The sequence below is a fragment of the Topomyia yanbarensis genome, chromosome 1 (assembly GCF_030247195.1).
Source record: "Topomyia yanbarensis strain Yona2022 chromosome 1, ASM3024719v1, whole genome shotgun sequence".
Taxonomy (NCBI): Eukaryota; Metazoa; Arthropoda; class Insecta; order Diptera; family Culicidae; genus Topomyia; species Topomyia yanbarensis.
Window position 1 is genome coordinate 214,372,580 of NC_080670.1, and position 26,631 is coordinate 214,399,210.

The window sequence follows — 26,631 nt, forward strand, 5'->3', positions numbered from 1 at the left end:
GTGCATGTCTCAGAACCATCCAGTATCGGACAATGACGGCGATAAAATCCATTCAATTTAAGTCTATATAAAATTGATATACTGCAGCAATAACTGTCGACAAATCGAACATTTCCAGATCCAAGCAATGAGTTAAAAATAGAACATTAATAAGGACACCCCTATAAATATCATCAACGAACACTCAACCAGAAAAAAAGGCTTATTCCGGCGTCACTGTCCTTCCATAACGTGACACATATGCGCTGTTAGCACCGAATAAAGACTGACGCAGAACGCTTGAAAAGGGGACAATAAAACTAGCGCAATTATTACTGAAAACCAGAAATATAATACCCAGCCGCCGGCTTTGTTTTGTACCCCTACAGCGGACTGAGGAGGACGACAACAAATTGATAATAATCATTTGCGTATCGTCTGACAAACTTGTTAACACAAGTGCAACCGAGTGCAAATAAGAGCGTGTCGTCAAGCAGTTTGCTTCAAAGCTAGCCGTTGAAATTTTTCCACCCCATTAGAAGAGAAGGTGGCAGTCAATTCTATCTAATCGTGCTAATTGCTGTTCGGTCTCAACACTAAAATTCCAGTTACGACGCAATCCTAACCTTGCACTACCAATTGACGAGTTTGGGCTTTTTTTGACGTTGTACGTTGTGCTAGGCTCTGGTGGGCACAGGCGCGTTTCGCCTCCAACTGGAAATTGGCATATTGATCCTAACCGCCACCACCCGCCTGTGCACTACGTTACATAATTTTTCGCAGAAACTAAATAAACATTGCAATAATCAAAACAATGAGGACACTGACCTGTCGAATAATGGTGATCGGCTGCTGTCCCATGGCATGGCAATCGCCAATGTTGGCCCGAATTACTTCCTTGAATGGTTTTTTCACACCCTGTCGAGGTAAATTACGGGAGAAAAATCATAAATTAGAGGTGATGACGTTGCAAATAACTTGATTCGAATTCCTCGGATCGAAGACAAAACCTACCTGTTCCAACTCTTTCTCGATAGCCCCGGCACGGATAACCAGCGGACCACGAACCGCATATTCCATCACCTTAATCGCCGGATTGATGTTATCCAGCGTAACGCAGGGTTTGTAGGCACAGGGCGAGGTCGTCATCGTTCTAGTTCCAGCGACGGTCGCTCGTTGTTTGTGATATGGCGGCGGCGAGGAGATAATACTGCTCGATGATGGTTGCGATGATAGCAGCACCACTGTCGAGGAGGATATCTGACCAAAGCTTCTGTTTCTAGTGCCGAGGGCAGATGCCAGGCAGCTTCCAGCCGTGCTGGCACTCTTCGAAGTGACGTTCAAAAGTTGACTGAGCGACATGGTTGCGCTTTGTATGGTACCAACTGACGGGGGGATTCTCTTTTGCTGCTCTCAAACTGGATGCGAGTACAATGCTGATTATGCTAGTGTGCGTTACTTTTTACACACCTCTCTCCGTTGTATTTATACTGGGCAAACGCAAACAGAGAATCACGTGGTTCGGTGCGTTCTCACCACAGCAAAACTTATGAATGGTTGCGTATGGTTACGAAGGAGGAAAACAGAGCCAAGCAGCGGTTGCTTTCTGTGTGAAGAAAAATAAACGATTGCTATAGAATTTGGCTGGTGGCGTGACTGTTGGTGTTTTTTTGCGCGATTCTTTTACTACGCAGGTGTTACGTCGCTTCAGTTATAGATTATAGCATAAATAGAGAGTAGGGTGACTCACCAAAATTGGAAAAAAAAAATCACAAAACTAAAATGCGTGTATTTAGAGGTAATTTAAAAAATGGAATAGTAACTTTACAATATTTTCAGTAAACTTAAACGTGACGCGTTTATAAAAAAAAAACAATAAAATTTCACATTTAAATTTTAATGCCTAAGACATTTACACTGAAAAAGAAGTTGATAAATCGATAGCTCTGTACGCTCACTGGGGTTTTTTCTAACCCGAAAAAGGCAAATACCCAGGTAACCAACAAGCATTAATGTATGCAGTAAAATAGCATATAATTTGCATTTCAGATGCTACTTTCAGTATATTAGCATTGTTTATGCATAGTTGTTGTTAATCAGCATTCGAAAAACTGCTTAAAAACTTCTTGCCAGTAAGCAGCATTCTGAATGCACAACAGCAGTTAAGTAGCATTTTTATGGCACAGCTGTAATGCAGCCGTATATTTTGCCAAAAACGGCTTTTAAATAGCATTTTAAACGACAGTAATAGTAATCAGAATCAGTAATAACCACAATTTCTATTTTCGCGCAGGGAAAATTACACTAAATTATATGAAGTGTTTATTAGGTTATGTTCAGGAACAGAAGACAATGCAATATTTCTCCCTAAGGAGAGAAATTGGTTCAAAACCACTGTCTGCGTAAATGGCATAAAACCTAATTAGGTAAGGCCAGGACGTTTCGGCTTCACCTCTTGAGGAATCGTAGCACTTGTCAGCCTGGTGCAGTAGTCAAGTGCCATGGTTCTTAAGAGACGAAGCCGAAACGCGAACCCCTGGACTTAACTAATTACTTTAACAGTTTTCGCTTTGCTCTCGTGTATTTATTTCTTGCTTCTATTCTTGGAGTGGTACCCACAGTGACAATCGTTCAGACGTCGCGTAAACGATAAGAAAAAATATAGGTCACCGGACAATAACTGGTGGCTATTTGGAAGTGCCCCTCCTTAACTACTACCGACGACTCAGCAAAAACGTGTTTACTGATTGCCGCCCAATTGTTCCACTGCTAATTGCCAATTTTCTCTTATTTTCATTTGGTTGCATTTATTTCACGTTGACTAATGGCTAATAGAAAAACATCTTCCAAGACTGTTACGGTATGTCCCGCTGACCCCTTCAAGCAACTCCACGGTCAACCACCTGTCGGTGAAGGACAACTTTGATGTGGTGAGGACCACTTGAAATGGAAGGATAGGAAAAAGGAAGAAGGACCGTTTGAATCGGAAGGATAGGAAAAGGGAAAAAGGACCGCTTGAATTGGTAGGATAGAAAAAGATAGACGTCACGTAGAGACCAGAGAAAGGTGTAAGAAAAAAGAATAGATGAAATTTGTAAGTTCAAATATATAGAACATTGAAGTTGTGGACATCATAAACGAAAATTTATATCCCTTAAGTAGAACCCACATTGGAGATGAGTTCTTTAAGTTCTAACCTTGAAATATAAATCTTAACAGGTGATAGTAGCACAGGAATAACGCTCGGTCAGAACGTACGGAGTTGGATTGTTCAAGTTTAAGGTTAGGACAAACGTGGCGTGACTTTGTTCGCCCGGAAAATTAACATTTTGTTCCAAATTATAGCTTTAAACGGGATAATATTCTACCTGCACAATTGTTGGGAAGAAGAAGGATTACGTATTGAGCCGATGTAAGTAGCATATAAGCTTCATAGGGCATTTCATTAATAAAGCTCCACAGCTTTTAGCTGATTCATGCTGAAAAGCCGTTTAATCAATCCGCCCAACAAACACCGACATTCCCAACAGACCCAATGGAGGTCGATTCTAACATTTCCACGGTTCATCAACTTAGTGACAAAATAATGCCGATGAATCTTCTTTTCGATGCAAATTATCCAGTCTACTGCCGGACCCAAAATATTCCATTTAACATCGGATCTGACTAAACATTTCTCGGCTGCGGCCGATATCGCCAAGATTCGGCTCAATAAATCTTGAGGTATCTGCGAATGAAATTGAACAAGCTAAACAAGATTGCTCATTGCAAGCTTTTTACAAAGGATTGTCATGTCTACCAACCCGCGCAGAAAGTATAGATTAAAGGTGTAGTAACCGAAATAGGGGCTTACTTGCGAAAATCCGCTGAACTAAGGGGTTGGCTCCTTCAATAACCCAGTCAGTGGACATTCTATTATAGCAATAAATCGTTGAAAACACAGATAGAATTGTGAGGATAATTCTAACAGTAGGGATGCTGATAAAATGCCCTACTGTGGGTAGAATCTGCATGATCTCTCGACATGTCCCGCGTTCAAATTGCGCGAAATAAAACCTAAGCGTTCCCTCGAGGAACGCTTCAAACTACGCCACCAGCCACAACTAAGCGCTACACTCCCTTGTTTACTAAAGTGTAAATCTAACGACCCTATTGAGGGAACAACTTGTAACGCGCCCTCAAATTTTTCGAGGTAAATCATTTTCTCTCGAAAGCTTCCTCGATAAGATTCAAGGATGTCTTTCGATGAAAATGTTGTTACAAACTGAAGCAAGTAGCTCCTGATCTCGGTAATTTTCGCGGCGAGCAAGCCTTGTGAGCTCTTTCTAATACATGAAAAAACTCCAATTTTGGCCTAAGATCGTAGTGCTGAACAGTTTAAATTCCCTGCCATCGTCGACTGGATATTAACGATTTTCTACCGTTGGTCTAGAAAGCCTTTTAACAGCTTTTCTCCATATATTAATACTTTTGAAGCTACTGACTGCTAAATGGCCTCTCCTTGCAGCGATCGCTTCCTTCAGTGGTTAATTCAACGATCGAAGTAACAGATATGTTCGCTTTGACAGTAGAATTGCAGGAGTATCATCCGTAGAAAGCCGTCCAGCAGACCTAGTGTGGTTTTCTTCATGGTCGTAGTCTCCATTCCTTTTCCGAATATACAGTCCGACAACTCCGCATATTTTTGCGGACTGCAACCTCATTTAGACGAAAACGAGTGCTGGACAGTTATACCCGGGAATGCGAATGGATCCTTTCCGTTTTCTGACAGCTCTATAAAGTGATGTCTGATTTTTCTGCCATTTACATGACGTTCTTGTCCGCGAGTAGGACTATTTAGTGCAATAATATGAGGCAGGTCATCCACGTGGCTGTTGCACGTTCGGAAAGCTTGAATGTAGCGCGTTCATTTTTGACGTACACGAATGATACACAGATAAGCTTTCACTTCACTATCAGACCTGTAGAGTTCCTCAATGCGGGAAAACCTTTCAATTATCTTGAAAATATTATAAGCTTTATCCGATGCTTATATCATCTTTCGATTATTATCTTAAATGTGCAAATCCAAAATCCGACTTTTTTCTTTTACATTGTCATAACAACATTCGGCAAAAGCTTGGACGATTGCGGATTTCCTTAATATGTATTACAGCTGGTTTTCCTCTGCTCGGTTGAAAATACCGCTGAGCTTCGATATACAGTCATCGTTATCGAGTTCTGCTAAATCATCTCCGGTTTCTTCACCAATGTATTAAGAACCGCTTTTCCGACCATCCGCTGCCACGGTTTTTTTTCCACTGATACTTTCATCGTTTAATCAAATCGGATCTGTAAGCAGGATCATGATGAGTATGATCGGTAGATTACTTGCTAAAGCGGGGTATTGGAGCCCTTTGGGTCAATGGGGGATCAACGAGACAATATTCTCAAAACAGTCCTACGCAAATCTAACCGTGAACATTTTAGCATGTCTTTCAGTCAGTGGAAGTTGTGTTAATCAAATGATCGTATTTTAACCTGTCGTTATTTCAGACTCTCCAGCTTTCAAGTACCCTGAAAATACGGATCCAGTACAACAGAGCTAGCTACTACTGTCTCAAATTCTACGACAGCTCTTGAATGATCTATAGTTTACAATGGTTGATGAGGGTTTTTTTCGGTTCACGTAGCAATCCGCAACTATGAAATACTCGTAAATTATCCATCCGTGAATCAGGTCTTCTAATAAATGAACTGGAACCAGTTTAAACTTCAGCTGACATTGGGAGTGAAAATCTTGCGAGACCGAAGAATCCATCAACACCTTGAATGAATTTCTTGAAATGGATCCCGAAATCGTTCCATAATGTAGAAGTTTTCTGCAATGATCCTGTTTGAGTTGAACTGTTAGACTCCATACTGGTTTCCATTAGAAAGTGTGTCCATTCACATTCACTTCAGCTAGCAATATACCGCAATTTTTCTCAAGGCTTTCTATTACTAAACGTAAATATAGCATACTCAAGTCCTAGAATTGTTAAATTGTTATTGTTTACGGTCATATGAAACCTACCTAGATAAAACTGCATGCCTTCAATGTACCACGGCAACGATTCTCTGGGGGTACAAAACCTTAATGAATAAGCAGAAATTTAAGAATCTGAGTTTCGAAAAAAGAAACAGAACGCTGAATTAAAATATTGAAATTGTTGACTAGAAAGAATTCAGGGAAACGATTATTACGCAAACCCTGATTCCTGAGTAAAACTAAGGAGAAGTTTTGAATTTGATGTATGCAGTAACCTAGGAAGCAACTGATAAGCAATCAAAGAACTATTGCTGGAAAACTATTTATTTGGTAGCATCGTGAGATAGCTCACTGTAGAGGTTTCTGGCGGTTAATGACTTGAGCACTTTTTTCGAAAAGTTCCTCTGAGTGTCAGGTCGTGTCGTAAATTATACCACGGTAATACATACATCAACGCGTCGTTCAGAGTACGTACTACCGAAACATAAATGCTTATGTTTATCGTTATGCTGATTTTCAAAAAAAGTTAGTCTACCTATCCTGAATTCTTAAAATTTACGCGAAACAAAAACTTATCTTCAGTTTCGTATAAATAAATATATCTTTGGACGACTTTTCTAAAATGTAAAAAACCTCCCCTTGAATACGTACAAATTTCTCTAAAGCTGTAAAACCTGATCCTGAATTTTGGCGGAATTAATTTAGTTCAATATATTTTGTCTGATCTTAGTTGGAGTTCCTGAGAACATTCTCTGAAGTGGTGCTCCAGTCAAACGTCAGAAAAGTATTTTTGTAACAAATGTACACGATTTTTCAGAACATTGTTCAATATTTGTCCTGTGCCGCAAAGCGTATGTTTACAACTGTATATTAAACAGTAACGCTACATTCTTTTAAATTTTTTTAACTGTTCATATTTGATGACTTATCAGCAATAGGGCAGGGTCCAATTTTAGACGATCGTTGCACCGGACTACCGTACTTTTATTACGTTATTGAGACTGGGCAATCTTTGCTCGACGGTACATGTGTCTGAATCGATAACGAATCCGAACCTTGTTGGCGGAAAAAATATAAACAAAAACACAGTGTTTTTTTTTCCTTCTTCAAAAACATCATCACCAGCAGGATCCCGACATGTGTTTAGCTACACTTATCAGCCCATCTCAGTATGACACCGCCTTATATAAAAGCGTGTGTTTGCTTAGCTTCCTGATCTTATTGAATCGGTTTTCTGCCTGGTGTTAGTAATTTTCCGGATTTGACTTTGAGATTTATTACTTAGCTTATTACATGGAAAATTATTTAATCAAGCTGCTAAGTGGTCGCCAACATTTTGTGCTATCAAATTATACTCTCACCAGTGCCATAATTTTCGCGGGAGGGTGAATGTCTATGGCAGCCTCAAACAATCATAAACGGAATGCCAAAAATGTTGTTTGCTCTTAGTGATAACGTTATGGCGGTGATATATTGCACATGCATGTGACGGAGCGAATGTAATATATTACGGCGATGGTAATATTTTCGCCTTCGTTCGAGTTTTATACACGACTACAAATTGTCTGTTTCAAGCTATCCTTATTTAAGATTAACTAAAAATGGATATCAAATAAAAAATGCAATCTAGAAAACCTTGACGATTTTCATAAATTACAAGTTTTTTTAAGATGACACTTCCATCTATATCTTTCACAGTTTATTATTCCACATGTTATTTCGCCACATCCACAAATCGTCAGTCATATCAGCAATTTCTCGATGAAGTTCGACATCTGCTTTCAGTAAACTGGGAGTTGGAGCCGAACTAGTCCGGCTACTTGTAGAAAGTTATCCTTTACCGTTCTTCATCACGATCCAATGTGATTTGATGAGTAAATGCGTGTAGAACGTCCGGGTATATGCTCAGCTACATTTTCATTTCAATTCGGAACCTTCTGCACTTTCTTTCGAAACAGCTTGACATTTTCGATGTTCTAGCAACGTTTGGGATGGACGCTTGACCATCTTATCACTTATATCACCACATATTTTCCTCCGTTCGATACTCAAACGCTTCTAAGGTTTATTATCCCACAACATTCGGTGGTTTTAGATGTTGAAGTTTTCTTATGGGTATCCATTCGCAGTTTTTTTTTAATTTTCACTCCTAGTATAATTTAATATAGTGACCAACCCTGAAGCCGGTCAATTTACCTCCCCCACAGTTCCCGGACATCAGAAAAATCGATTAGCGAAGCACTTTATTAGCTTCGGTTCAATGCCAAATTGCCTTCCACTGGTGAGCTCGGTCGCCTCGCCATAAATAGAAAAAAAAAGAAGCAAGGTGGTAGCACCAATTTGCATCCCAAAATTATAGAATAATTAAAATAATTTTTCAACCCTATTTTTGGTTATGGAACTACTCGACATACATGCCCTTACATATCACCGGGACGTTTGTTTTTAAAAACAAACGGAATCAAGATCGAAGGTCGGAACAAGCAGTAGGCTAGTTAGTAACAGCGGTGCACTGTAAAGCTCGTTCGTTAAACTGAAACAGATTGTGCGGCGCTTGGTTTGTTATCATGATAGTTCCTTTGGAACGAATCAAATGCATTGATACTAATTTATAACATTTCCATCGATTATATACTTGGTATTTCCGTTTTTGACAATACACTGAACCAAAATAGTCAAAGCTACACTCATTCAAAACTTGGATGTAATAATGCTGTCTTTTTTACACAAAACCGGTGCACAAATTGGTTAATTAAAATACTATTGGTAATACGCAAAAAAGTGCGACCTTCTCCAAAACAGAATCACAATACACGCATCACCCTAGCATTTTATTTTGCGCCGCAAACGGATCGCATAACGGCTGGGGGCTTGGCCTGCTGATGTGGAACATAAAAATATCACCGTCACCGAAACATAACAAAACCAACAGGTGAGCCCGCTGCATCAGAGAGTGCATCAAGCAGCAATTTGGAAGTTGAATGAACACACTCGCATCTAGTCAGCCGGGGGGAATAGCTTACAAGAGTGCGATTGCGTTGTAGGTATGCAGTTGCACTCTCTCATCTCTATCAATTTGGCCAACTTTGTCAAACAGAGCACATTTTCGTTCGGTTGCATAATCGAACGTCCCACTACTGCTGGTTGAGAGGATGAAAATTTAAAACTTTCTGGCGAATAAAATTAAAAACCGCTAGACAAGGTTTTGCAGACACGGAAGATAAGGATGATAAGCCGCGCTCGGCGGTTGTTCCTTTTTTTGGCACAAATGGTTTGCTAAGCTTACGAATTTCTGACTTACGGCGTGAAAAAAAAATGCTGATAAACAATAAATGGTCACCTTAACTACGAATTTTGCGATTTTTTGTTCCAGAAAAGCCAATTTCCAACTGTCACCAGACTTTTCGATTCAATTTGATTGCCAATAATTCAAATCACAGCACTATTTTCAGAACAACAATACGATTTCATCGGGTTGATTACGCAAAATGCGAACAGCACGAAAACGGAATAATAATTCACAACGTAACCAAAATTATCACTATCTAGAAGGAAAAAAATAATCTACCTCTTCCACGGATTAAAACAAAACCGTAAAACTCGACAACAGAACTACAACAAATCGCGAGCCAAACGAGACTGATGACAGGCGAACGACCGGATCTGTTCATCTCATCCCGTCCTTTCTGCTGTCTGATGCGGTCTTTCTTTACCGTTCATCGGAGAAAGAGAAAGCAAGAGCGGACGTCGCATCCATTCCTTTATGTGTGTATAAAATAACATCGCAAATTTAAATAACGACGCAGCAGCACCTTGCGCCGTACGGTTGTTTGAAATTAAAGGCCCCGGCAGAAGAGCGGCTCAAATGAATGGAATGAATTTTACGCGAGAGAGAGGAAGGTATGCGAAAATCATCGCCGGCGAATGACAGCGTAGTGTGAGTGAGTCAGCATGGCTTGTCCGGTTTTGAAACGCCGCACACCTTTCTAGGGTGGTACTCACTACACAGATTATTGATGGTATTTTTGGTGAGCTAGCGCAATCTGACCCGTGCGTGTTTGTTGTGTTGAAGGACCCGAATAGAATTTAACAACAGCATTTACGTTACAAACAATCCCTAAGTAATAGATATTATTTATTTATTATAATGAAACTGTAAGTTAACAATAAATGTCACTGTTTTCGAGATGTTTAAAGTCCTACAACCAATAACTCATTCATGTATCTGGCAACCCTGAACCAGTTGAGATCGAGTAGCGTGCCGCGTCAGGGTGGTTTTTTCTCTATCGAGTTTTCCTCTAAAAGTAAAGTGGTTTTCCATCTCAATATGTATTCGAATTATTAATATTTTCATCACCAGTCCAATTTCAATGCCCTACAAGTGCATGTTGAAAAGTTTTCGTTTTTTTAAGCTAGAATTTCGGATCGATCGAAAAAGTTTATCATGTCCGCGATTGTGTGTGTTTCTGCCGTAACAAATGAGTCAAATACAAGCGGAAAAAAGTATTTCAATCGATATTGTGAAATAATGATAAAAGAGCAAATGTGAGTGGTGAAAATTCTGCCTCTGGGAAGAAAAATGCAGTGCTTTTTATTCGGAACGGCTACTGCATTTGCGTCGTTTCACACTAGCACCACAGCAGGCGTGTCTGTAGGCGAGATCCGGTTGGGTTGAAGTGTAGTGCGATGTTTTCGACGTTTTGTTTGTTATAGGTTTGCGGAGGGGCGTTGTGAAGCTTGAAAAGTGTCGCCGACTGCACGGAAAGTGTTGTGAAAAGAGAAGCAAGCAACGAAAAGTGTTTAGTTATTGGTTTGGAATTGCAAATAGGTTAAATAGGGATTATTTCTAAGTGGAAATATCACCAGTAAGCTGATATGGCAGCGCATTTTAAACAAAAATTTGCTTAATCTAGTGAATTAGTGAAATGTGTGGCTGAAAATGTACAGCTGTTCCCAGGTGCTTATGAGTATAGCGGTGGATGGATCGTGATAACAAAAACCATCTCAATTGATGTACCTCAGGTTATTTTATCATCTTTACCAGTTTCGGTCGAATTCCTTCCTACGAATCAATGAAATTTTTTTGCTACGATTGCTTTGCAAAACAATTATTTTGAAAAGTACAAACTTTCTCGAATGTACAATAAATACGTTGGCCTAATGCGTTGGATAAATATTCGAAATTATTCGATCCTCTCGGTCTGGCTTCAATGGTAATCGTACTGGTGAAACACTTGGCGCGTAGTAATTGTGGTAGCTCTAGACCAGATGGGGCGAACCAGTCAGCGAAATAGCAGCGCGTGTGATAAGCGACAAATTATCTCACTACAAGATATTTCTCAACTGATTCCGAAATCATTTCAGGCCATTTAAAGGGGAATAGAAAAACTCACCTCACCCGAGCCGAGTCTAAGAATTGAGCAAGTAAATTCATGAGGAGAAAAGTAACTTTCGAAGCCTATTTATCCACGATCTGGTAAAGCTACCAGCCTTGAATATGACATTTCGGAAAGCTACGGTGCACTGTAGTGAAGTAATAGTACGATTGCCCTAACCTAGATAAGAAAACCACTTAATCCGTAGGAGTTGTTCGTGAGAAACCAATTCGCTGTGATCCAAGAACGCATGATCACAGATGGAAGTATGTTCGATCTCTACAAAATTCAACCGACATTGTTTCTCGAAAGCAACTACCCGGGGCACCTGTGCCGGAACGGCTCTGAATTCCTCTAAACACTAGACTACGACATCGATTTCTTCGGAGCTCGGTCCTGATGATTAATTACCAGAACTCAAAGGAATAATAGTCACCGCAGCTTAATTTATTGAACTGTTTTCAAATTTCTCCCGGTTTAGTAGTTTTCGGACGATTCAACACATTTGTTGAAAACTGTCACATTGCACGATTTGTGGACAATTGCGACTTGCACTGCAACACCAAATAAGTAAACATTCGAGTAATTGCTAAGAAGGCATATAACAGTCTGGCAAACATTTGTCCGATATACTCCAAAGGCTTATTTCGTGTGGCAGATCGTCTGGGTCGTTCCCATTTTAGACCCTCATCATCTTGTTAGGATCTGGCCGAAGCCATCGAAGATTTTGGCCGAACGAAGCAGTCTACAAAAATACTTTTGAAATGCATCGTCGACAACGTTAAGTGAAGCGGTTTGAAGAGCTGGGTACCGTGCTCATTGAGATCAAAGCAGTGCTAAATATTCGACCATTTTACAGCATCTCTAAATGATCCTACAGACCCGATGGTGGTCACACCTGCTTACTGCTTGAACGCCCGTCAGCTCTGCCATGATCGAATCTTCTTTGGAGAATGTTAAAGCAAATTGTTTGTCTCGATGGCAGCATCTCCAGCACCTACGCGAACATTTTTGGTTGGGATTACTTGAATACGCTACAGCTTTGCAAGACATGAACAATTTTTTCCACGATCGAAATTAGCCTTCATTCGACTGGCACAACCGCAGTTTTTCTTGGCAATTATGGTTTGATTAGATCTGGCGACATGGATACGAATAGAACTACCCTTAGTCGTGATGTCATCAAGACTTCCGTACTTTCCATCGAAGATAACATGACCATTTCTGATGCAGTAGCTTGAGATGATTGCTCAGAGTCCTTAACGGGGATGCTAGTCAGAGCCTCTAACGTTCTCTATGTTCGCCTCTTACGCTCAACGGAATTCTGGAAAGGGAGCGGCGGTTTTAAACTTCCATTTGGTGTCGAAGGTCGTAAAATTCTTCATTTCGTCTTTCCTGTTTTCGTTCTACTCCATTGAAAATGGTTCCATGGCCGCTAGGAGGTTGATCATGTCGAGCAACGAATTTCTCGATTCTTCAACGAACGTCTGAAGGCAGTTAGTCGATCAGGAGGTAGATCGACATTGATCACAGGGTTCAGTACGGTGCTTGCGATCTTGCATCTTCGGCAATCACTGCGCACTTGGTTGAAATGCTACCATAAAAACCCTTTGCAGTATGTGAAGCAGCTCGCGTATTACGGTTTCATGGTTTTGGTGGTGATGTGGTGCTTTCTTGGTAGGATGATGGGTTTCTCGGTATCTTCGATGGTGTACTGACAGGGTTTTCATCCGGATTATGTCGCATGCATTTATCCATGGCATTGGCTTGTATAGTAGACTAGTGCTGGGAAGAGGTGCCACAAGCCCTTCAACTTTCCGTAACGTATCCTGCAAAATGAGGACTTTATTAGTATAACATTCTTGCCCTTCACTACGAATCAGGTATGCTTCGTTTATGCGTAGTTCGTTCGCCCCTCGATAAACGATCTCGTGTTGACCAGCTTCTTCTGGAGCTTTGGCCAGCATATTTCTGCATCCACGCGACAACTTTTCAGCCAGCTAGAGTAATCCCCTACGAAAATAATTTGTGCCGGAAGCACGGAATGAATATGATGCCCTTTCCACAGTTCTATATCGGTGGCTGTGGTCGTTGACAGTGCTACGAAATTTCAAAATCAGTTACCTATTTCTGCTTGCATTTACCGAAACCGACATTCAGATTCAACGCCTCCCTCATTCATTCACTTTCCAGCTGACTGAAATTTCATGCAGAATCGAATGCTTGAGTGCAGAGGAAATATAAATTCATTCACCAACCATAGCATTCATTTGTTATTATGTGGACAGTTTCAAGGCAGAAGTTAGCATCTTCTACATTTTCGAGCATAAGGGAACTGCGTAATCTATATTTGGTGCACTTTTGATGAATAATCCCTCTCAGAGCTAGAATAGAAATAAAATTCACTTTGCTTATGAAACCGAACATGTCCGTACCTGAAAGCGCTGCGTCGGCCGAACGAATGACGATTGAAACGAACCAAAAATTTCATTCATCGCTGCGGCCGTGAATTGAATTTTGTTTTCTTTCAAGTTCAGGCAACGATGTCAATTTTTTTAAGCTCTGGTCGTTGATTGTGGACTGCTGCAACTGGTCCTCAGGTGTCCAGTGGAAATGCGATCCTCTGAGCCACCTGCTCTCGTCAGAGAGGTCTTAGAGTTACGTCGTCAGTGATATTTAGCTTGCTGGGTACATAACGCCTCCGACGTTTAAGGGGCTCTGAGTCCGACGAACTGATCGCGTCTATTGAATCACCTTCTTCGTTACCCGTATGACCAGAGTTTAAATTACTGTACCCAGGAGCCGATTCCAGTTCCAACAGTACGACTACAGTCTCCGCAGTGACAAGACAGCAGCTAGTTTTGAAGTAGAATACTTCTAACGTTTCAATATGGGGTCCCATTTCAAAAATTTCAGTTGAGAAATTTTCCCAGGTTTGAAATGCGAGTATCTTCCGTTCTACTGGACGAAATCGCAATATTTTTGCACTATCTGATCGGAAATTTGTGCACGTGTTTCGTATTAAATTTCGGAATTACTGCGACTACTATAAATAAACCAAAACAAGGATTTTCAGAAAATCCTTCGGAAACAGCGAGGAAAATGCGCAATTTGCCAGCATATCCCACGCAGAGCCGTCAAAAGGAGCATATAAGCGTTTCATTACATACGGGAATGTTATATATACAGGTCACACGAGCTTGTTTTGTATCAGTGGGTGCTCGCTTACCACACGAGCAACATGCTCGTCCGGACGGTACAATGAGCGGTATCATGTTTGCGTTCCCGTACCAAGCGTCATCGCAAGGTTCTTCGTGATAAAATCCAGGGAATCACCAAATTCGGCGTCTGGCTCGTCGTGGTGGTGTAAAATGCATCTCCAATTTAATCTACGAATGCTGATGGTGTGCAGAAAAATGTCATCCGAGATGCCGTGACCTACACTGAACACGCCAAGCGCAAAACCGCAATGAATGTCGTCTATACTCTGAAGCGGCAGGGACGCACTTTGTATGGATTTGGAAGTTGAAAAGGTAGAACTCACTTGTATCATTATAAAAAAGGCCCTTTTCAGGGCCACCAAAACCATTTCAAAGAATAAGTTTGCATTTTCTGTTTCATGGACTGTTTCTCCCTGGAGAGCAATTTGGGTTAAACCCTAAATTATGATTTATTTCAGTACGTAAATTGCAAATATGGTCAGAAACAAACTGGAGTGAAGTGGAAAACATTTTTACTAGGCGCATTCAAAAAAGGTTCCAATTCTCAAACATTTTACCAAGGTGCCGTATTACATTACTCTCTTTACCCTGAGTGTTCGATAATCTCCGTAGTGGAAACACAATTTCAATTTTGTTCTTTATCAAAAATATGTGGTCGACCAACGAAGGGGTGGAGCTTCGAAGAACACATATTGAGGACAACACAAAAAAGGACGAGCTTACATTGTGCTGTAGTCAGGTATAAAAACTCAGCATGCTGTTGCTCACGCTCAGTTCGTTTCCAGCATCAGCATGCAGCAGTTCGTTTGCAGCATCTCCCGCAAAATTCAAACCGCCGTCCGTTTGCTGCTGTCAGAAGAGTTGGCCAAGCACGCCGTCTTCGATGGCACCAAAACTGTTACCATATACACCAGCACCAAGTAAATTTCGAACACTGCCCAAAGAAAAGGCCCTTTTCAGGGCCATCAATTTATCGACAAAGAATGAAATTGAAGTTTTGTTATTACAAGCATCAGCTTGTCAAGAGCGTTGGATGGTAAGTGAGCCACTTGTGAACAATACCGTCGCTTTCACGAGAATGGCACAAAATCAAAAGTTATTTGTGATTTATAGACATTTTAGTGTAATGATTCAATTTACAAAAATCGAACGTTTTCTAACGTTTCGATATAGGTGCTCCGTTTCAAAATTTTCGGCCAGAATGCTGCCTGTTTTTTCAAACGTGAAAATCTGCTGTTGTATTGAATGAAAACCTTCGATTTTTGCGCTGATTGGAAATAGTTGTGACTAATTCTGTAGAATGTACAATTACTGAAATAACGGATTTTGTGAAAGCAGTGGTTGGTCCGTACAATTCGATTCCAAGCGAGCCAGACTAGTTTTCGTTGGAAGGTCCACCTCTGACAATAGAAGTAAACTATTTTATTTTGAATTCAACTACAACTTCCTTGAAAACAGCACAGCTAAAAAACTTTTGGGAAAAACGCGCAAACCTAAATTTTCCACTATAATGGAAATTGCCTGTGCCCAGCCGCACTGCATCATCAAGATTGATAGTAATTCAAGCCGGGAGGAAAGAGGTTGTAAGGCAATGGAAAACGAAAATTTCATTTATATCTTACTGGAATATAATTGGCTGGTCCTGAAAAGAACTTGTTGGTTTGTGGTTTATATTGGGTCACAATTTAGGCCTACTCGATTGCTGATAGCTGTGAATTTCTCGCAGGGCGACAGTTTCTGTTCAGTAGTGATGAGGCTTCCTAACGCCAACCGTGACTGGGGCACTTTTTCACGGCCTTCGTTGCTTACTGCTTGCGGGGAGGCTTTCCTCCGGTGGACTTACGAGCGGTATGTTTGGTACGGGCCATTTATCAACAAAGAATCGAATTGACATTTTGTTATTACAAGCATCCGAAAGTAGCTTGCCAAGAGCGTTCGATGGCAAGTGAGCTACTTGTGAACAATATAGTAGATTTCACGTAGAATGACACAAAATAAAAAGTTATCATTTGTGTGTTTGTTTACAGTTTCGTGTTTACTAGGCGCATTCAAAAACGGTTTCAATTCTCAAACATTTTACCAAAGTGCCGTATTACATTACTCTTTTTACCCTGAGTGTTCGATAACCTCCGTATTGGAAACACAATTTCAATTTTGTTCTTTATCAAAAATATGTGGTCGACCAACGAAGGGGTGGAGCTTCGAAGAACACATATTGAGGACAACACAAAAAAGGACGAGCTTACATTGTGCTGTAGTCAGGTATAAAAACTCAGCATGCTGCTGTTCACGATCAGTTCGTTTGCAGCATCAGCATGCAGCAGTTTGTTTGCAGCATCTCCCGCAAAATTCAAACCGCAGTCCGTTTGCTGCTGTCAGAAGAGTTGGCCAAGCACGCCGTCTTCGATGGCACCAAGTAAATTTCGAACACTGCCCAAAGAAAAGGCCCTTTTCAGGGCCATCAATTTATCGACAAAGAATCGAATTGAAATTTTATTACAAGCATCAGAAAGTGGCTTGCCAAGAGCGTTGGATGGTAAGTGAGCCACTTGTGAACAATATCGTCGCTTTCAAGTCGAATGGCACAAAATAAAAAAGTTATTTGTGTGATTTGTAGACAGGTTAGTGTAATGATTCAATTTACAAAAATGTAGAATGTTCAATTACTGAAAATAACAGTTTTTGTGAAAGCAGTGGTTGGTCCATACAATTCGATTCCAAGCGAGCCAGACTAGTTTTCGTTGGAAGGTGCATCTCTGACAATAAAAATAAACTATTTTATTTTGAATTCAACTACAACTTCTTTGAAAACAACACAGCTAAAAACTTTTGGGAAAAACGCGCAAACCTAAATTTTCCACCATAATAAAAACTAGTGCCCCCGCCGCACAGCATCATCAAGATTGATAGTTATTCAAGCCGGGAGGAAAGGGAGAGGGAGGTTGTAAGGCAATGGAAAATTTCATTTATAATAATAATACTTTATAATTGGCTGGTTCTGAAAACAACTTGTTGGTTTGTGGTTTATTTGGGTCACAATTTAGGCCCGCTCGATTTCTGATAGCTGTGAATTTTTCGCAGGGCGACTGTTTCTGTTCGGTAGCGATGAGGCTCTTAACGCCAACCGTGACTGGGGCACTTTTACACGACCTTCGTTGCCAACCAGCCCCCTGTCAAGGACGACGTCTCTGTACAGCCAGCATCACTGCCATGAAAGGCAAAACATTGATTTTGAACCGAATGATTAGAAGCTGTATTTAGTTACAAAATGTCGATTAAATTAAATTATTAAATCATCCCACAAGATGCAAAACGTCGTGTGGAATGCTTGAATATCGAGCATAGTGCCGAACATAATTCTTTGTTTGGGGCTTTATAGCTATAACGCCCCATATATGTCGGTCGCTGTCAAACTCCATATGATGGTATAGGGTTGCCAGGGGGTTGTTGCCAACTGCTTGCGGGGAGCCTTTCCTCCGGTGGACTTACGAGCGGTTTGTTTGGTACAGGCCATGTAGCGAAAAATGCTGATCTGCTACTTCTCTGATGCTGGTAGTAGGACGACGGTCAAACGCTCGTTTGCGTGCCTTCATTCATAAAAGTTCAACAATATTTTCAAAGAATGTTGCAAATTGTCAACTTGATAATTCCAAAAATACTCCAAATAAACTATGAATGTGCTAAAGTCGACAAAATCGCATAGAAATTGCTTATTCCAGAGCAGAATTTACCGGTCTAAAGTGTATTCTACTTCACTCCGGTTATGTCTCTGACATTACCCACCCATCTTTTTTCGCCATCCGACTATCCGGAGAAATAAAACTGTTGCCGCTTCATCTTTTCGGGCATCAACGAGCCTATGTATCTGAATGTCGTCCGCGTCGCTGATCAGAAAATCGGTACAGTAGGACCGAGAAATCCTCACATTTTCGACCTGCGGTAAGACCATCAGCCAGGTTAGCCATATACTGAACGCATCGTCTACCTTCTCGTCCCAGACTACACTAGATCGTCAGATATCCTGCAGCAGAACTTTAAGAGGTGCTAGACAGTTTGCGATTAGTCCAAGCGAATTGTATGTAGTCATCAGGACTCGCTTCGTGGAACTCTTCAGAAATGCTTCGTCGAAGCGATTCCAACTGATCTTGTAAGTAAAGGCACCAGTAGAGTATATATATACCACCACAGATTCAAGGCTTTTTTCGTAGACAACCTGAAGGGATCTTTCTCACTGCACCTTGCGCATGCACGTGCTCTACGTCTTTCGCTATCTGAATATCTTCATCCACGGTACCAATGCTGATCAGCATGTCGTCGACATAGCCGTAATAGCTTCGTATACTTCTAAGTATTTTCTCTTGAAGCGTTCTGCGTCGACATTCTTCGCGTACTGAGCGATCCTTGGAGAGCCGAGTGCTCCAAAGTTCGTCGCTGGTCTTTTTCACGAATCAATACCGGAGGGAAGAGAAGAATCGTATCAGAATGGTTAGAAGAGATGATAATAAATCCAGACCGTTCAATAATGCGGAGTCCAAAGCTCTTCCCTGCATTCCACACTTTCCTTACATTCCTGGGTTTGTTCGGGTTCATGACCGGGAATACTGGTAGGAACCATGCCTTGAGCTAGCGGCTACTTCACCTTGTCATAACTGCTATGATTCTATAGATAACCTTTTGAGATAAGGGTACAAGTCGACAAGCTCCTCAATATCCAGAGTTTGAAGGGGTTAGCTAAAGACCATTCACCGTTCGCACAGCTGATTATATCTTGCTAGATTCAGCAGGTGTCCTAGCTACGTGAAGCTTGACAGTTCGGAAGTTCTTCTCGTGGCATTGAGTTCCCCCTGACTACCGTGGTAATAATGGGCTCAGTGCTCCTTTTAGTTCAAGCTCGTCGGTTAAATCTAGTGGTAGTCATGACCATAACCTTCAAGATGCTTGTTGCTGGTTAGGGATTAGGTTCGTACACAGTGGAATTGTAGGGAATGTGATCGAGAAAAATTCGGCCATTCAGAAGCAAACTCGACACTTCTACACTGAAGTTCAGTTTGTTAAATCGTAGTAACCTGAACGTTCAAAAGAAGCTCAACATGGAATGCTTAGCAATTTAAAGTTATGACATGACATGACAGATTTTCAGAAGCCTTAAGGTAACGTATTTCAACAATAGTGACGGTAAATCAAAGACAAGCTGAACGTTGAAGGGGCTATAAAACCATCTTCGAGTCGGTACGAAGATACTGGCAGCCGTAAATCTGGTTGAAGTCGATGATTGAGACTGGTTGAGGACACGAACTGCGACTGGGACAATGAAGACTTGAAAGCGACTAAAGGCAAAAGTTGAAAAAGTGCCTCAACCCCCCAAATGTACTCAACCGCACACAGCTATCGAGTGGTGTTCTAAGAGTCAACCAACCCAGTTGAAATTTGATTCGGAATTCTGGATGTTTTTTTAGCCAGAATTCCGACTCAAACAAACTACAGGACGTTTTTCGGCTGTTCTAGCGGCCCTAAGGCGGAGCCAGTCACCTTACCTTTTTTTCATTATCACCCCTTGTCTTTAAAATAATTTTATTTAAAACAGTTCTTTAAAATAATTATCTCTGCATTGCGTCCCCGCTTAAACTGTTCTGCAACCGTGTATTTCTTTTTGCATCCCTATTCTCCCAGTTGGGCATTGCTGGGTTAAATATTGCTCCCGAGGCGTCCCCAGTAGACTTGATCTAAGTTTTTCACCTACCTGCCATCTGGCAACGCTGCTGGTTATATTCGTCTACTAGGGTGGGGCCAAAGGCCGGGGGGGGGGGGCTCTAGTTAAAAGCCCACAAAGAATATGTTTCGCCTGGTTTGATTCTTAGTACAAAATAGGAAATCACTTTCAGTTACACGACTTGGTCAACAGGTTTGTTCCCCACCTGCCGCTGTCATTACTGTATTAGTTTACAAAGAATAAGAATACTTCTCAGTTAACAACTATAGACTTGTGATACCTCCGTTGGTTTTTGGGTTCTCTTTTTCTTCTAACGTGTGCGGGGTGGTGTTTGTTTGTTTTTTTTTGTGATTCAATCAGTTCTGGTATTATTGGCTATGTCAACACTTGTAGAGTTCTTCGATTTGCTTCCGCCGGCTGTTTCACTACACTAGAACTACCAAATTTGGAATGTTTGCTTCGCATTTGGACGGATTAGCTGCTCGATTTTGGGTAGAATTCCCAGGATACTTCTTTACTGGACTGGTATGAGTGCGTGTGTCTGTGCGCTCGTGAGCGTATTGGTGTTTTTTGTTACTTTTTAGAATAGGAAAGTTTTGTAAATTCATATATGAAAATATCACCTTTCTGATAAATATATACGCGTTCTCTAGTAAACCTCCCTTTTTGCTTGGGCAGCAATACTGGCTGCCATCCGCTAGTATAACAATTCAAACAATATCCTGTCAGTTGTCGTTTATCTCTCTCTCTTACTCAACTCTCGATTGCACGATCAGTCATCAAATGTTACGATTCATTATAAAAGCAACTATATACTGTTTAATAACATGTCTTAAAATTTTGATATCTCTTGGACCACGTGTGTTACGTTTCTCACAACATAAAAAATTGATTAAAAGTAGCTTTCCTATCTGTCTTTTGTTTGAAATTTTCCATTCTACCTTTTTTGTTTTGTATATAAATATCATTTTTATAAAATTTAACGATACTACATTTAGAGTCTATGTACAAACGCTTTCAGAACTTTCATTTACAACTTACCTTCCTCCTGTTGCTTATTCACTTTCCGTGCCACTTTTTTTTTTTAATGTATATTAGATATTTAAAAAAACTCAACCGGGAATGATTTAGTGTTTGTTTGCTTGCATGTTTGATCGCACGTTCTAGAAGGCAGCCCTTTCCGGGGAAAATTTCCGCAACGGGAAACCTGCATTCGGCTTGAGCTTGGCTCCAATCAACAAAAAAATTATATAAATATTACTTGCTAGCGTTTCACTCAAAGCTCAAATGAGCAGTTTGCAACGCTCGCACGTGACGTGTACGGTTTTCTCTTTCTCACTTCGCTCACTCACTCTCCGTTTGTGTGTAGATGTGTTGTTGTTTTTCCTCGTGTGTGTGTGTATGTTTGCTTTGTCGGCTCTGTGCTTATCAGCACTCGGATTTGTCTTCTTCCTCTTCCACCAGCAGTTGGGTATCCTTGCCGGTATCGTGCGACGACGGGCTGAGTTCTTTCGGGCGCAGATGTAACTGCGGTGACGTACGGTGCGTTATACTACTGGGTGCCAGAATAGCGGACACTGGCTCCGTGAAGGGTCCGATGGTGGTAGCGCCCATTTTGCCACCCTTTCCGGTCACATCGGAGGGGACTTCGTAGATTCCTGGGGAGAAGGGAAGGAATCATTAGATTGAAACTAGTGTGGGGGTTGAAACCCCTGGAAAACAATAATCTTTAGTTACACTTACCTGAACCATTCCCGATACTGGGATCGTTCGTACCGGACTGGACCGCATCGTACATCGGATTGCTAAAGTCCGTCGTCTTGTTGTTCAACGTGTCCAGGCTGTAGCCGTCCAGAGGGGCTACGCCACCACCGGCCGGGAGCACCCCTGTCGGGGGACGACCCGAAGGAAATTCGGGCGAATTGAACTCTACGTTAGTGCCCGGTCGGAACGAGACACTCTGTGATGATGTTAAGCTTGGTTTGCCACTGTAAATATGAAATCAAAACCGGTTAAGAGCTCCGACGAAACGTCCATTGACTATAAGCTGTAACTTACAATGGCCGCTTCTTGATGATGAAGTACGACCCGACGGCAGCCGCAATCAAGATGGCCACCAGGATCGGTATGTAAATAGACGCAGCACTGCCGGAGCTGGAACCAAACATCCGCTCGCTGTAGAACTCGCAGTGCACTCCGCTGAACTCTGGCAAACAGACGCAAATCAGATCGTTTCCAGTGTCGTCTTCCTTGCACAGACCTCCGTTCTGGCAGGGACATACACGAGGTGAAGGTCGTGGTCGTTCAGCAGCTAACGGACGGAATGAATTGATGAAATATCCTACACTAGTTTACGAACAAAATACTTACGTGCATCACAAATGACCTCCGCCGTGCTGCGGTGGGATACCTGTTGCACGGTGTTGTCTGGACATGAACAACGCCTTCCACCGGGGACAAGCAGACACAGGTGCGAGCACGGATTTGTGAAGCATGGATTGTTGAGCGAGGTGTTATATCGAAGCTCGTGATAAACTACAAAATAAGAAAACGTTACCTTGTGAACCAATCTGTCCCCATTCAAAACTTACCCTTCAAACCAGATGGATTAGCGAGGCTCCTCTGCACAGCAAACTGCACTCCTCGGCCGAACTTATCCTGCCGCAACAGTTCCCCGGTGTCCCTAGTGATCCAGTACAGATACGACTCGAACACATCGAGCGACACCGGATGCTTCAACATCTCACCCTTTAGAATCGCCTTCCTCATCGATCCGTCCGGTTTCATAACCTCGATCGTATTCAGCTTAGTGTCCACCCAGTACACCATGTGATCCTGTGAGTAATCAATAGTCAACCCGGCAGGATGTCGAATAGCTTCCGTAATCAACGGGCGTCGTTTCGAACCGTCCATCCAAGAAACCTCGATCTTTGGAGCCGTACCAGCATCCGCCCAGAACATACGACCCAGCTGAGGATCTACAGCAATCGAAGTAGGAACCTCCAGTCCTGCATTGGCCAAAGCTCGCCGGTATCGTCCATCCGTTTTCGCCACCATAATTCTTCCCCGTGGTTTGGATCCAGTTCGGTCAGTTTCCGCCCAGTACAGGTTATCTGCCACCCAATCAACAGCTAAAGCTGTTGGTTTCGAGTTACCCTTCATGTTCAAATCTTGTGCGTAACCGATTTTAGCTTCTCCGTTCAGTGCATTTACCATATAGCTTCGCTTGATTGTCTTGTCATAGCTATCCGCCCAGAAGATCATCTGCGAAGCCGGATTATAGTCCAACGCCTCGATTCTCTTCTCTCCACCAATCACGTCGAACTGATCGTTGATCTGTAGATCATAGGCTCGAATCTCGGAACCACTACTAAACATCACCAGGGCATCGTCCTTCACTGCCTTACAATCTCCCGAAACGGCATCCACAAGCCGGAAACCTTCCCTGCAAGAGCAGGCGTACGTACCATTCATGTTCATACACATCTGAGAACATCTATGAGTTCCCGTAGCGCACTCATCGATATCCAAACAGTGCTTCTTGTTCTCCGCATCGATAATAAATCCTGGATAGCAAGCACAAATGTACCCACCGTCCGTCAAATTCATACAGTGATGTTCGCATCCTCCCTTCGTCAACGCCGAACAAGTACTCGTATGATGGCATCCCAACTCATCCGAATTATCCCCACAATCATCCGCATAGTCACAGATCTGTGTCCGATCAATACACTTCTTGTTCGCACACTGATACTGCGTGTACAGATCGCAAGGCTTCACCCGAGCCGCACACAGCGTCATATTATTCTCATCCGATCCATCGCCACAGTTATCCACGCCGTCACAAGTCTGATACCTCGCCACGCACCGATGGTTCGCACACTGGAACCTCCGCAGCGTATCACAGGTAAAGTTCGTACAAACCGACGAAGCTTCGTCCGAATTATCCCCACAATCATCCGTACCATCGCACAGATCCGACGGCGATACGCACAGATTGTTAGCACATTGGAACCGAGACTCCGGACAGTACCGTCCACCCGGATACCTCGGCGGGCAACCAATCTCGTCCGACATATCCCGACAATCGCGATCACCATCACACCGGAAGTACGAAGCAATACAATGCCCGGACGTACACTGGAACGTCCCGTTCTTACACTGGAACCCTTCACAGTTGAACTCATCGCTATTATCGCCACAGTCATCCTCGTGATCGCACCGCCACCGACTCGAGATACACTTTCCATTGCCGCAGCGGAACTCCGACTCCGAACACTCCCGGTACTTGCCCTTGCAGTGCATCTCCGATTCGTCGCTACCGTCGCCGCAGTCGTCGGCGAAGTCGCACATCCATTGTCTGGAAAGGGGAAATGGGTTGAATGATACGTGATTGTTACAGGTTAGATATAGAATTCTTACTTGGGAATACACCGGTTATTGTTACACTTGTAGTCCGTTTCCGAGTTGCAGCGGGGGCAGTTTTCCGGCAGTTCGTCGCTGTTGTCGCGGCAGTCGTCTTTACCATCGCAGAACAGCCACTTCGGTATGCAGCGATAGTTGGACTGACCCGGACAGCGGGACCATCCGGTAGTACAATTCCTCTGCCGGCACATGTAAGCCGGTTCGTCCGAATCGTCCCCACAGTCGTTATCGAAGTCACACATCCACAGCTTCGGAATACAGCGTCCGTTCTTGCAGCTGAATTCCGTCTCCGGGTCGCATGCACGTTTGTCTGAAACAATGAAAAAACTCGCATCAAATACGTGATCTGTGAGTTGTCGGAGCACCATCAACTTACGACAAATTTCCGGATCCTCGTCGCTACCGTCCTTACAATCAGCATCCCCGTCGCATTTCCAGCTATCCAGTATACACCGTCCACTAGCACGACACTTAAAGTCCGACACCGGACACGGCAGATCACAGTTCTGTTCATCACTGCCATCCCCGCAGTCATCCGTTCCATCGCAGATCGTCGTCGACGGAGTACAATTTCCGTTACCACACTGGAACGTTCCAGCACGGCAATGTCTCGCCGGACAGGATTCCGGTTCATCCGATTTATCCTTACAGTCCGGTTCGCCATCGCACTTCCAGAACCAGGGAATACACTTTTCATCGGAACCACCACACCGATGCTGTCCCGTCGTACAGTTCGCAATACAAGTCTTCATGTCCCGAGCCAGATAGAACTGATTCGGACAGGCGCATTTGTAGCTTGGAGCTCCCTCTTCGATGTAGCCTTCCACGTTCAGATAGGTCGACTCCAGCGGCGGTGCCAGCAGACACAGATGGGTACAGCCGCCGTTAGTCGATCCGCAAGGATTGCTGTAGGGCAGCTGCCGCAACGGGTGACTTATGTGGACATCGTACGGACGGTGCGTGGTGTTTCTGATAACCGTAAAGTTCTGACCGGAGAATTTGTTCGCTCGAATGATCGCCTTTAGGTTCCAGTCCGTCCAGTACAGCATGTCGTCGAAGATCGACAGGGCAAAGATGTGGGGAACTTTGTTACCGGACAGAACTACGTGCCGGTGACGACCTTCCAGATCGGCAAACGCGATGTAGTCCAGGTGAGCGTCTGCCCAGTAGATGCGATCGGTGAAATAATCGATCGTCAGAGCGTTCGGCCAAGCGATGTCGTCTTCCCAGGTGAGAATTCGGGTAAAGTTTGATCCATCCATACCCATTTTGGCGATGTACGATTGTAGATGCCACGAGGTGAAGTACAGATAACCGATTCCCGGGTGGACGACGATTGCCCGAGGATCGACAACTCCGCTCTTCAACGTTTTTCGTTTCGTTCCGTCCAATTCGGCAACATCCAGATTTTTCGAGTGTCTATCAAGCCAGTACAGTTTGCGACCAACCCAATCGATGGCAATACCTTCCAGTCCGTGCGAGTCGTGTTTAACGACCGCAATCTTTTCAATTTTTGCGTCATTTCTGACCGAACCGAACTTCGATTTGAAGATCGTCTTGGCTGTCACGTCGCAGAAGTACATCTCCTGTTCCTGGTAGTCGAAATCGATCGCGACCACATTCATCAGATCCTGGTGGATCAAATTGTACTGGTGACCATCGACGGACATGTTCCGCACGTAGTACTTGTTGCTGAAGATCAACCACGGTTCGATCGCGTCCTTGCGTTTGCACGTGTGCTCATCATTCTGTCGCTCGTAGTACCTTTCGTCACACTTGCAGTAGAATCCTCCCGGTGTGTTGGAACAGTGCTGCGAACAGACACCCGGTGTTTCAATACATTCGTCGATGTCGGCACAGGCCTTACCATCTTCCAGTAGTCTGTAAGCAGGGGAGAAGATTGTAGCAAGT

The 26,631-nt window shown here is 42.8% G+C and overlaps 2 protein-coding genes across 3 annotated transcripts in view; both read right to left on the reverse strand.

Annotated features, from left to right (window-relative positions):
• The window catches only part of LOC131692206 (alanine aminotransferase 1), a 29,827-nt gene extending 20,162 nt beyond the window's left edge, over nucleotides 1-9,665 (reverse strand). Inside the window, exons 1-3 of one of the 2 annotated variants that reach the window (XM_058979122.1) lie at nucleotides 9,558-9,665; nucleotides 994-1,585; nucleotides 808-897 (exon numbers count right to left, since the gene is read on the reverse strand). In XM_058979122.1, the coding sequence (XP_058835105.1) occupies nucleotides 808-897; nucleotides 994-1,341 (438 nt within the window). In that variant the 5' untranslated portion in view covers nucleotides 1,342-1,585; nucleotides 9,558-9,665. Of the gene's footprint in view, nucleotides 1-807; nucleotides 898-993; nucleotides 1,586-9,329; nucleotides 9,514-9,557 lie in introns of those variants that run through there. The other variant, XM_058979130.1, reaches the window with a different exon arrangement.
• A 10,474-nt stretch (nucleotides 9,666-20,139) lies between these two features.
• The window catches only part of LOC131692223 (low-density lipoprotein receptor-related protein 2), a 120,005-nt gene continuing 113,513 nt past the window's right edge, over nucleotides 20,140-26,631 (reverse strand). The window contains exons 10-16 of the mRNA XM_058979140.1: nucleotides 25,097-26,601; nucleotides 24,718-25,030; nucleotides 22,887-24,655; nucleotides 22,666-22,830; nucleotides 22,354-22,606; nucleotides 22,039-22,283; nucleotides 20,140-21,953 (exon numbers count right to left, since the gene is read on the reverse strand). Coding sequence (XP_058835123.1) covers nucleotides 21,724-21,953; nucleotides 22,039-22,283; nucleotides 22,354-22,606; nucleotides 22,666-22,830; nucleotides 22,887-24,655; nucleotides 24,718-25,030; nucleotides 25,097-26,601 — 4,480 coding nt within the window. The 3' untranslated portion in view covers nucleotides 20,140-21,723. The remainder of the gene's footprint in view (nucleotides 21,954-22,038; nucleotides 22,284-22,353; nucleotides 22,607-22,665; nucleotides 22,831-22,886; nucleotides 24,656-24,717; nucleotides 25,031-25,096; nucleotides 26,602-26,631) is intronic.